Source organism: Oncorhynchus mykiss, chromosome 3 (genome assembly GCF_013265735.2).
Source record: "Oncorhynchus mykiss isolate Arlee chromosome 3, USDA_OmykA_1.1, whole genome shotgun sequence".
In the NCBI taxonomy this organism is placed as follows: domain Eukaryota; kingdom Metazoa; phylum Chordata; class Actinopteri; order Salmoniformes; family Salmonidae; genus Oncorhynchus; species Oncorhynchus mykiss.
This window is the reverse complement of record NC_048567.1, coordinates 33277507-33289180: the sequence shown is the minus strand read 5'-3', so window position 1 is coordinate 33289180 and position 11674 is coordinate 33277507. Positions and strand designations below refer to the sequence as shown.

The 11674-nt window shown below is 42.8% G+C and overlaps 1 protein-coding gene and 1 non-coding gene across 2 annotated transcripts; both read left to right on the top strand.

Annotated features, from left to right (window-relative positions):
- The first annotated feature begins 2916 nt into the window (after nt 1-2916).
- Nucleotides 2917-2969, top strand: LOC118964365. Its single transcript, XR_005051415.1, has one exon. It is a non-coding gene; the product is annotated as a U7 small nuclear RNA (small nuclear RNA).
- Nucleotides 2970-4401: 1432 nt separating this feature from the next.
- Nucleotides 4402-11199, top strand: LOC110518882 (terminal nucleotidyltransferase 5A). Its single transcript, XM_021596260.2, has 2 exons — nt 4402-6479; nt 7106-11199. The coding sequence occupies exons 1-2, from the start codon at nt 6051-6053 to the stop codon at nt 7883-7885; spliced, it is 1209 nt and encodes a 402-aa protein (XP_021451935.1). The 5' UTR covers nt 4402-6050; the 3' UTR covers nt 7886-11199.
- The last annotated feature ends 475 nt before the right edge of the window (nt 11200-11674 follow it).

The following is an 11674-nucleotide window of genomic DNA, read 5'->3' as shown; positions in this document are numbered from 1 at the left end:
AGCCAAATGACATTGACAGAGAGAACTTTAATTGTTGCATCTCGTTGTGTTGTTCTCCTCCGGTGTCTAGCTAGCTAGCTAAAATTGTCCTTTCCTAAATTAGCCATGGATGGAGATAGGGATTTGGACATGTGGTTTTACTTAATTCTCTGTACTGGCCAAAGATTATGAAGGTGATTTTGATCCAACCATAAATTCATACAGTTTGCGTGTCCCTGGCCAAAAAAGGATGGAAGTTCATTATGTAGCTAGATGTAGTGGGCCGATGTAAATTAGCTGGATCATCATTGCCCATTAAAGGAAGTTAAGCTAGCGAACAAGCATTTTAGCCAGGACAACAAAAACTAAACATGTGTAGCCTACTGTATGATAAAGTCAAAGACCGTTTCGGTGACATGAGAGGCATTGGCGTTTCTCTACAAGTAGGCTGAGTCAACATGTTTTTTGTACTTGTACGCACACACACAGAAATCAGTACCATGGACAGCCACATCATATTTAGTTTACGTTGATTGGACTAAATCGTTTTTGGTATCTTTTAATTGTCACTGTATTAGACTAAACATAGGTGATTTGATGATGTGGAAGTTGAAATGGTGGTGGAATGAATAGTGGAGGCATCTCCTGTTTTATTTGCGACTCTCTGTGGTTTTAAATCAATAGTTGTTTAGTAGTCCGAAAATGTCTGAAACATTAACTTGATTGACCATGCTGTAGGTCATGTAACTGTTTGTTACATGCAATATGGTTTGTGGACAGATGTTGCTCTCCGGTTTTGTGATGAAACAAAGGCGTGGTTGAATTTATTCTGCTGCTTTGTCTTCTTATTGTCTCGGCCTTTATGCCTATATATCACTGAGGCAAGGCATATGAACTAACATGTTATAGAGCAAACAACACACTTATCGCATAATTGTCACATAAGTTGTAATATGGCATTTTTTTCCCCTGGCTTGGCTTCCCCAGTGATTTTACCCACACACCGCTACTGCTTTTCAAAGCACTCACTGATTATGGCATCTGAAGATAAAGTCATCTGTAATGATAGAAAATTCAGGATTGTCCATGCAACAATTTTTGCATATCCCTTTCCCCCCCCCTATGCAGCCCCTATCAAAAATTGTAGAGGAATATACACTTACTGTCTCTATGGCAACCGCTCTGATTTGGCTGGAGTGGAGATGGCTGGTGCACAGAGCTCTTGAACGAAGGCCAACCCATACCTCCACACCCGGGAAAAAGATTGACTCCTCACATACATTTCCAGATGTGAGTTATTGTTTGAGAGACTTGTGATCTCTCATTGGACCGTCCACCAATCAAAAGCTGGCTATCCCAGTATAAGCCAGTAGCGTGAATGAGATGCATGATTCGAATAATATGCGTATGGCTGTGAATGTATCTGATCTAAGTCTATAATGCATCAAATCAAAATCAAATACATTTGTATTGGTCACATGTGTAGCAAAATGCTTATGTTTCTAGCTCCAACAGTGAAGTAATATCTAACAATTGACAACAATACACACAGATCTAAACGTTAAAGGATGGAATTAAGAAATGTAGAATTATTAGGACGAGCAATGTCGGAGTCAGGAGTATAAATATATAATATGTTGGGATGTATAGACATTATGGACAGTATGTGGATATACTAAATATTCTATCTGTAGAATGTGTAGGATAGAATAGTATATATATACAGCAATAGTTTAATAGGATAGCATTGACTAGAACAATACACACAAATCTAAAGTAAAGGAATTGAATTAAGAAGATATAAATATTTGGACGAGCAATGTCGGAGCGGGTGTGATTGTAAATGATCAGTGATCTATGTGAATGTGACTGCCTCGACCCCCTGTTGTGATGAGTGTGACTGTGCAGGTAGGCTCTGGGACCTCTGCTCTGCTGTAGGCTAAGAGTAAATGGGATAATCTGGGTTTACAGGGCTGGGTGGCTGCACTGCCTGATAGATGACCTGACGGCTGCCCCTCCCCAACCCGGCCATGAACATGGCACAGCAAAGTGTGTTTGGCTTTGGCAGGTTTCCATCTGATGTTTGATGGAGATGAGCGTCTGGTTCTCTGTTTCTCTGATACTAGCTGCCATGCTGTGCTGCACTGTGACATGGAGGTTCAGTCTGACACTGACATTAGAGTTGTGTCAGCTGTTTTGCTCACACTTCAGCAGAGAGCATTAAGCCCAGGGGGTATGATGATGATGGGGGGGGGGGGGGAAGGGATTCAAGACAACCGAGACCGCTAATGTCCACAACACACATTCACAACACTAGTTAGCCCAGGCCAGTTGGTATATTGGCCAAGAAGAGAGAAATGCATGGTTGCAAACAGGGATTAAACTCAGATTGTCGGATATTTCAGGGCTGGTCACATCCCCTTCACATTCACAAGACCACTGAGCTAATCAGGCCTTCCAGAGCCGCTAGGCTAAAATCCCCTCCACATTGGTAAGACCCCTCCCACATTAAAAAATAATACAGTTTACTATAGAATACTAAAGTATTTACTATAGAATTCTATAGTAAACCGTAGAATACTATACTACACACTGTAGTATCCCTCAATCATGTATAGTACTTACAATAGAACGTTGTAGTATACTTTAGAATACTATAGTAAATATTAGTCTCATCCGCAAAAAAGACTGTAGTAAATACTACAGTAATGTCCACAAAAACACTACACGTTTTAACTATAGTAAATACTACAGTATTTAGTTTGTGTATACTCTGCCCATTCCCCACTCCCACATTACAATTTGTGCCACACATTAGTGAGAAACCTACATGCTAAGTATAGATCACATATTGTGTTCCCTACAGGTTATAGAAAAGAGCAGGGAGCTCTGAACTATCCGTTCAGACCCCAGACCGACCTACCTACAGGTTAAGGAAAATGTGCTCTTTCAGTATTTCTCCAGTAGGTTTTCTGAAGGAGAAAGCCTCCACTTCAAATCAAACTGAACACTGAAATACAATAAAGTGAACGAACGAAAACAGTCCTGTCTGTCGACATACACAAAGACAGAAAATAAACACCCACGAAACACAGGTGGAAAAAGGCTACCTAAGTATGATTCTCAATCAGAGACAACTAACGACACCTGCCTCTGATTGAGAACCATACTAGGCCGAACACAGAAACCAACATAGAAAAACAGACTGCCCACGCCAACTCACACCCTGACCATACTAAAATAAAGACAAAACAAAGGAACTAAGGCCAGAATGTAACACTATACTTAACTGTAAATACTATAGTAAATACTACAGTATTCACTGTAGTCTTTTTGCCATCGCAAAACACTACAGTGAATACTACAGTAAAGTCCACAAAATACTACAGTAAAGTCCACAAAACACTACAGTGAATACTACAGTAAAGTCCACAAAACACTACAGTGAATACTATAGTATTTATACCATAGTATACTATAGTATTTTTTCACGTGGGCTGAGATCAGATTCAGCTTAACCAGGCACTAAATCAGGTCTTCTACTGTTTGATAGAAACAACCATAGGGTTGGTGGTTAGGAACTATATTTAGGAAAGAGAGTGTTCTTTAGAGGTGAGAGTTTAGGAGCCTGGTTTAGGAAATGACATTAGGGAAACCATAATTAGGTATGTGTTGGTCCTGTGTGGTTCTAGGAAGGCCATATCATGGGTTCAATTCATGCAGGGATCACATACTAAAAATGTATGCACTCACTGTACTGCAAGTCGCCTTAAGAGAAAACATTTGCTATAAGTGGCATATTTATGACGTTTGCTCAACACAGCAAGTAAATATCAGTATAGGAAAACTGGAACGCTCTAAAATAGACAAACTGTAGGAAGTGTCATTCTCCATTATGACTCACAATCAGTGGTGGAAAAAGTACTCAATCATCATACTTGAGTAAAAGTAAAGATACCTTTAATAGTAAATGACTCAAGAAAAAGTCACCCAGTAAAATACTACTTGAGTAAAAGTCAAAAATTATTTGGTTGTAAATATACGTAAGTATCCAAAGTAAATGTAATTGCTTAAATGTGCTTAAGTATGAAAAGTAAAAACCATTTCAAAATCCTTTGTATTTAAAAAAAATAATAATAATTAAGGATAGCCAGGGGCACACACACTTGTGTTTAGTGAGTCCGCCAGATCAGAGGCAGTAGGGAATGACCAGGGATGTTCTCTTGGTAAGTGTGTGAATTATAACATCTTCCTGTCAAAATGTATCGAGTGCTTTTGGGTGTCAGGGAAAATGTATGGAGTAAAAAGTACATTATTTTCTTTAGGAACGTAGTGAAGTATAAGGGAAAGTTGGCAAAAATATAAATAGTAAAGTACAAAAACTACTTAAGTAGTATTTTAAAGTATTTTTACTTAAGTACTTTACACCACTGCTCACAATATGTTGTTGCTGGATATTTTTCAAATGACTCAGATTTGGTTGGGATTGTACTCCAACTTTTTCCTCTTTCCCATAGAGGGCGGTATGGCAATGTCAACTCAAAGTAGGCTTTTGCTCCACAATTTCTGTATGGTCTATGAAATCCTGCAAGTCAAAATAACAACTCTTTATAGTGAAAACCTTACATCTCCTATAAATTACGACTTAAAACAATGTGATTTCCACTCAAAGGAGGACACATTAGGCTATTATATTTTTAATTAACGGTGCTTGCATTTCACAAGAGACTATATAAAATTACAGTTCTGTTTGTGTATATAAATGACCTATATCAATATGGTCACGGCTGTAGTAACATAGCAAGCGTAGAAAGACGCCTGTGCGGTGTCCCTCAAGTTAGGTTAAATTCTGTATACCTGAAAACCGGCACCTTTTTGCCAACGCCGCTATATTGCGGCTGTAGTAAGAAGTCAGATTTGCTATTGGTGAGCACAGATTTCGCTGTAACTTTATTTTTTATGTTTATGGCACCTGGTATTCCCAGGTGGTCTCCGGTCCCAGTACTAACCAGGCCGATGGTATGGCCACAATAGTATATATTTTTTCTCCCCGAATTAGGTCTCATCTCTGCAACTATTCAATGGGATCGGGAGAGGTGAAGGTCGAGTCATGTGTCCTCCGAAAACATGACCCTCCTGGCCGCCTACCTCTGCTCAACACTGCTCGCTTAAACCGGATGTTAGCCACACCAATGTGTCGGAGGAGCCAAGGCAATGACCATCCCCTACCGCGGACGGCGCTGGGCCAGTTGTCCGCAAAACCTGGGATCAAACCCCAGGCTGTTGACGTCGCTCAAACTTATCTTCGTTCAAATGATAAGGGGTTGTACATATCATGTGACATTCCTAAAACTGTACCTGCCTTTCAACGAGAAGCAACGCCCACAAGCCAAGCACAATGGACAGGTAACGGTTAACTTTGATGGAAAACAAAAGTAGCCAAACTAAACCACATCCGTTTCACGTGACATGGAAGGCTTTAAGAATTTATTGGAGACGAAAAGGGATCCAAATATTTAGAAGTTGCGCGTCACAATCCACGGGGATTCCACAGAGGGCTGATCACTGCAGAACTGCGTATTCATGCAAATTCAATAAATCATAGGCGGGCCTTAGGCGATGGAGTCACAGCCCGAACACAGAACTCCTGGTATACCAACGAGCACCAAAGACGGCGATGCGCACAGCTCGGATACACTGAGTGATAACCGATGAGGAAACGTTTCACGCCCTTTAAAGAAAGGAAAAAGGCAGAAGTGACGACTATCTTTGAGAGAAGATCTTATTCACTGTCCTCCCTTATCTCACGACAAAAGACGCGCGAGTCAACCGGAGTACGCAGCTGTCATTTCTTTACTGCGCATTGAGTAGCCTAGCCTATTTCGCCTTGATTTGATTTATGCTACAGTATAATATAGAGGAGATACTGCACTCTGACTGAAGATACCGATGTGGATGAAGTTGACATTGCCCCTCTATAGCCTACTGTCACTGCGCGTAAAATCCACATTTGGATACGGACCTGTCGCTAAAGAAACTTCATAGTCAATTGCCGTTTAATTTTCTCCACAATGTCCGAAGAAGATAACAGCTGCACTGGTGCTAGTACTATAGCTGAGGTTGAAAGCAGCAATATCAGCGTTCTCGGCTGGGAACAAGTGCAGCGCCTTGATGCCATCCTGACGGAGACCATTCCCATCCACGGCCGGGGAAACTTCCCCACTTTGGAGATGAAACCCCGACAAATAGTGAAAGTGGTGCGTAGTCGCATGGAGGAGAGGAATATCCACGTCCGGGACGTGCGGCTTAACGGGTCTGCTGCAAGCCACGTTCTTCACGAGGATAGCGGACTGGGCTACAAGGACCTTGACCTAATCTTTTGCGCGGATATGAAAGGGGAAAGTGATTTTCAGATTGTGAAGGATATCGTTTTGGACTGTCTCCTGGACTTCTTACCTGACGGGGTGAATAAGCAAAAAATATCACCATTGACTTTAAAGGTAGGCTACACTTTCCATGGAACATTTATTGAAAAAAATCAAATAGCTATTTAGAAATTAATTTCATTAATTAATGAATATGGCTAATTGGGCTTTTACGCACCTTTGCCCTTTTGCACATCATTGTGCATGAGATTTGAAAACGCAATAAGACCCGTTTACTGATAAGTATGAATGTATTCAGTTAAGAGGATTGCAGTAAACCCATTTAATGCAGATCCCGTCTCCTTGGCCACCTAAGTTCAATAGACAGGGCAGCCAATGTTTGCCCCTTATTGTAGGCTACAGAAAGATGCACAGAAAATATGGGCCAATGTAATTACACGAATACGTCTTTATATGGAGCTATGCAGGATTACCTGTTCTTGATTTAGTGCATGTATCAGTTGAATTGGATTTAGATTAGGAGTAGGCTACATACAGTATTTATATCCATGACAGTTATTCGTTTAAGATCATAGTGGCGCCAAAGCCTTTATACTGTATGTATACAGTATTTTTAAAACCCATTGACAGCTATTCCTTTTAACTGAGCAAAGTGCCTTTATAAAGTATGTTAACAGTATTTCTATCCATTGACAACTGGAGCTAAAGATGTCTTTTCCCCGTGTGTTTCTGTCTGACAGGAAGCCTATGTGCAGAAGATGGTGAAGGTGTGCAATGATTCAGACCACTGGAGCCTCATCTCCCTCTCCAATAACAGAGGCAAGAACGTGGAGCTCAAGTTCGTAGACTCTCTGAGGCGGCAGTTTGAGTTTAGCGTGGACTCCTTCCAGATCAAGCTGGACTCCCTGCTGCTATTCTATGAATGCTCTGAGAACCCCATGGCCGAGACCTTCCATCCCACCATCGTGGGTGAGAGTGTGTTTGGGGACTTTGGTGCTGCCCTCGACCACCTACGCCAGAAGGTGATCTGCACCCGCAACCCAGAGGAGATCCGGGGCGGCGGCCTGCTCAAGTACTGTCACCTGCTGGTAAGGGGCTTTCACGCCGACTCCGAGACGGAGATGAAGTCCCTGCAGCGTTACATGTGCTCACGCTTCTTCATCGACTTCTCGGATATCAGCGAGCAGCAGCGCAAGCTGGAGTCCTACCTGCAAAACCACTTTGTGGGCCTGGAAGACCGCAAGTACGACTACTTGATGACCCTGCATGGGGTGGTCAACGAGAGTACGGTGTGCTTGATGGGACATGAGAGGCGGCAGACACTGGGGCTGATCGCCATGCTGGCGGTGCGCGTGCTGGCCGAGCAGAACTTCATCCCGAACGTGGCTAACGTCACCTGCTACTACCAGCCAGCCGCCTACGTGGCAGACGGTAACTTCAGTAACTACTACATAGCCCAGGTACAGCCCATGTTCCACTGCCAGCGGCATGCCTACTCCACCTGGCTACCCTGCAACTGAGACAGCACACGGGGAGGAAGGAGTGAGAGAGAAAGAGGGAGGGGAGAGTCTGATTCATTTATCACTGTAAAGTGTTTTTCAGATGAATGAATGAGAAAAGGGTATCCCCATGCCCCACCATCCTGTATTGCATTTAAATGTGTTGTTATGTTTTGTTAGAGTGTGATGCTGGGGGGGGGGGGGAATAACAGCTGGGTCTCAGCTCCTGTGAGGTCCATCTTAAACCAATGGCAGGACAGTTTACTGTGAAAATGCCACCCTGTCTGACACACAACCCAAGCTTGGGAAGTATGGGATGGGGTTTTGCCCAATACAATGCAAACAACGATGGACAAGAGTGAAAGCCGCAACAATACTTTCATTGACCCTGACCTGGATTGACTGACTCTGTTGCGAACTGAAAATGCTGTGGAATTGAGCGACAGACGGAACATAATGTGTGGCTGCATCTGTGTCCTGTGGTGTCCAGCTGCCTCCTTGGCCGTGAGGAGGATGCAGGCCCCTTTGCTCTCTTAAGGGGTGTGCGGCTTGCACCCTGACGCGCGCTGGGCCATGTCCCAGCAACACAGGGGTTACTAGAGCACCATAAAACTCTCTTTATTTCTGGTGAGGTGAGATGTCATCACGAGCTTGGAATGACAGAAACTACACCTTAACTAGTAATGACTGATATGAACATGATGATGTGTTTACAAACCAAAGATTTTTCATTTATTGTTTTTAATACCCACGTTTGGTGGGGAAGAAAACAAATGTATAATGCGATCTATATTTGTATATGTGAACGTGTTTTAAGTGCCTAACGCCTATCAGTAGTATAGGCAGAGGAATAATGAGCAGTAGGCCATATCGTTTTGTGAATAAATCCAGTCTGGTTTTTGTCAGGCACACAAGACAATAGCACCCCAGAGGCTTGTGAATGTGACCGTAAAATCCCGATTCAAATCCTGATACAGTCCGTGTTGTCATATTTTTTTGGAAGAAAACAACATATCCCCTTGCAGTCAGAGTATTAGTCGATGGGGGAGAGATGGGGTGTTACTGTACTTTGTACAAAGTAGTTTGACAGGTTGATACAGAACCTTGCATTAACATTTGCAGATATTTTAACCATTCCAGCTCCAATGAATAATAACAGCACCTCCCCATAGGTGCGTTGAAGCCACAGAGACGAGAGCGTTGTTTGCTGTTGCTCTCCCATAGTCATTTTCAGACAAACTCCACGGGAATATTAGTTTGTGCCGAGGTGGTTTAATGTTGTTTTGTCGTTGTTCACGTTGACCGCTTTGGTGAGCTTTTCAGATATCCGCGTTAAAAGAAAGGCAACATCCTGTAGTTTTCAGTTTCATAAGGATTACTGTATATTCAGTTTCACATGGTTTTAAACTTTACTGTATTTTGTATTGGGGTGCTTCTCTTTTAATTCATCTTTTTGTAGCAAGTTCACAGCAGGCTGAGGGAATGAAAAACCTGTGTCGGGAAGAAATAGATGCATAAGGAAAGAGAGACCGATCGGATCAAAGGGCAAAGAGGCAAGTCGGGGTGTTCCTGTGCTGCCTTCTAGTATGATATTTGCTGAGACACCTGTGATGGGACATTATTTGCTGTAACACTCTAGCAGGGAAGTACGCAGCTGCCAAAGAGGTTGAACTTATCTGGGCTGTGTCTGCAGTGTATTGCGCTCGCTTTGGGTGGGCTCAAACCTACCAGCAAATGTTGTGTCAAATGTTTATCTGCCGCTTGCCCAATGTTGAATGAGTGTTCGGCCTTTTGTCGATGGCGAGAGAGGTTGAGGACGTGTTGTTTTTAATATCGAAGTACAGATACTGAGCTGTAGGGGGAGGGACAGACGCTCTAGGGACAGAAGTAAAATGCGAGAGGCACGAAGCTGGGCTGGGGAGATGGGTGCAGCTGGTGAAGGGGTTTGTCTTGCTTTCACCACAGACCGACATACAGACAGATATACCGTGGTAAAACCTCTTTCTCCCATCTTAAGATGACCTAAGCAGAGAGAATAGGCAGGGGGGGGGGAGAGAGAGAGGGGTCCTGGTACACACAGCACAACTTTAGGGAGGTAGTCTATTAAGCCTAGTTTGACCTCTTATGTCAAGGGGCCTCTTCTTCTCTGGGGACTCTGATATCCTCGCATGCCTTATGAGCTTTGATAACGTTTCCTGGGTTGGTGCACTGCCATGGTATTACTGTAAATAACCTTCTTTTTTTTTAAATGAGGCTAGGTTAGGCAGTGGTTGCATGATCTAACTGCTACGCTGTAAGGTCCGAGCCCATGGGGAAATACTGTCTGATGCTAATTCAGTTTCTCTAATGCCATCTCTCAAACATAACATCTGAAATATGTTCCTCAGCTGATAGGAATAGATTTTTGACACGAAGAGGAAAATGAACGATGATTCATCACCAATATTGTGGGTCTTGGGGTGAGAGACAGTGTTATTAAAAATAGCAACATTGTTGTGCACTATACAAATCTAAAGTATGTATCTTTAGAGAAGAATAAACAGTGTTTTCCCTTTGGGTGGGATTCCTGGGCTTCCCGCTTCTGTACAAATGGGTCATGTCACAACTCTTTAGGGCGTCTTAAGGAAACTACTCTCTTTGTCTCCACTGATGAGATCTTACTCTTGTCCTCTCTCCTCTCCCCTCACTCCCATAATGTGCAAGTAGTAATGCAGCCCCCTTAGGGAGAAAGTGAATGGACATTAATGGAGTTCTACAGGGCGGAGGCACTCCAAAGGGGATGTGAAACGACTTCGGTGACCACTGTGTGACTGTAACCTGGGTGGTCAAGAGAACAGAGAGAAATGCACTCGACTCAAATCATTCTGTACTCCTTTTTCCCTATTTTGCTATTTCACACATTCTGTTCAAACATCTTTCTTTTTGACTGTGTACATTTTGATGATATCGTCTGGATCGTGCAGGCGGTGTGTATTCCCATCTCTTCTCACTCTGTGAAATTGGCTCAGAACAGTTAAGCCAGCACCAGTCTACCATGTAGTTGGCCAGCAACACACAGGCTACTATGGTCTTGTATGCATTGTTTCAACTTGTCACCTCCTATTCATGCAGTCTTTATCCATCAAACCAACAAAAATAGAAAAAGAGCCTGCCTCGTATTTTTTTATGATTGTTATTTTTTATAACTGTATCAGACCATGTTGCAGCGCTTTGGAGTCTGTGATCAGTTTGCAAAATATCATTTCTCAGCTTACATTTTTTTTTCCAGATCTTGTTAATGCCTGTTTTGAAGATAAAGGATGTTTTCATCATTAAAAAAAAAAATGAAAACCAAATTTTCATTTCCGTTTCTTGTTTGTAACAATGTTTGTGGGTTCTGTGACTGAATTGTGTTGACGACAATGCTCAACTGTCTGCTCTATCTCGATTCTGATTGTTCCTGTCTAGCGTTACACTATTTCCCTAAACCACCCCCCAACACTCAATATCCAGGCTTTGCCTCAATGGTCTGCACATCAAGGCAACTGACTTCAGGCTTCTTTTTCATGAGAGGGCATCTCTTTTAACTGACGCTAGCCATTCAGCAGCTTTTAGAAGGCTGGGTTCCCTGCTTACAGAGGACAATCGTGGCCAGATCCTGGCAGACCAGACCCAATGGGCACCGGTCAGAGAGAACTACTCCACCGCTGCCAGAAATAGCTGGTGGTGAGTGTGAGGGATTTGCGTCCACCCAAAAAGAGACTTTGACGCTTTTGTGTTGTGAATATCTTTGCCTGCTCATCAAATTCTCTTTCAGAATTACTCCGTGCC

Bases quoted from the DNA above. Each gene is read 5' to 3' on its own strand.
- LOC110518882 (XM_021596260.2), top strand. From the start codon at position 6,051: ATGTCCGAAGAAGATAACAGCTGCACTGGTGCTAGTACTATAGCTGAG. The intron at 6,480-7,105 runs GTAGGCTACACT...TCTGTCTGACAG, and splicing joins TATCACCATTGACTTTAAAG to GAAGCCTATGTGCAGAAGAT.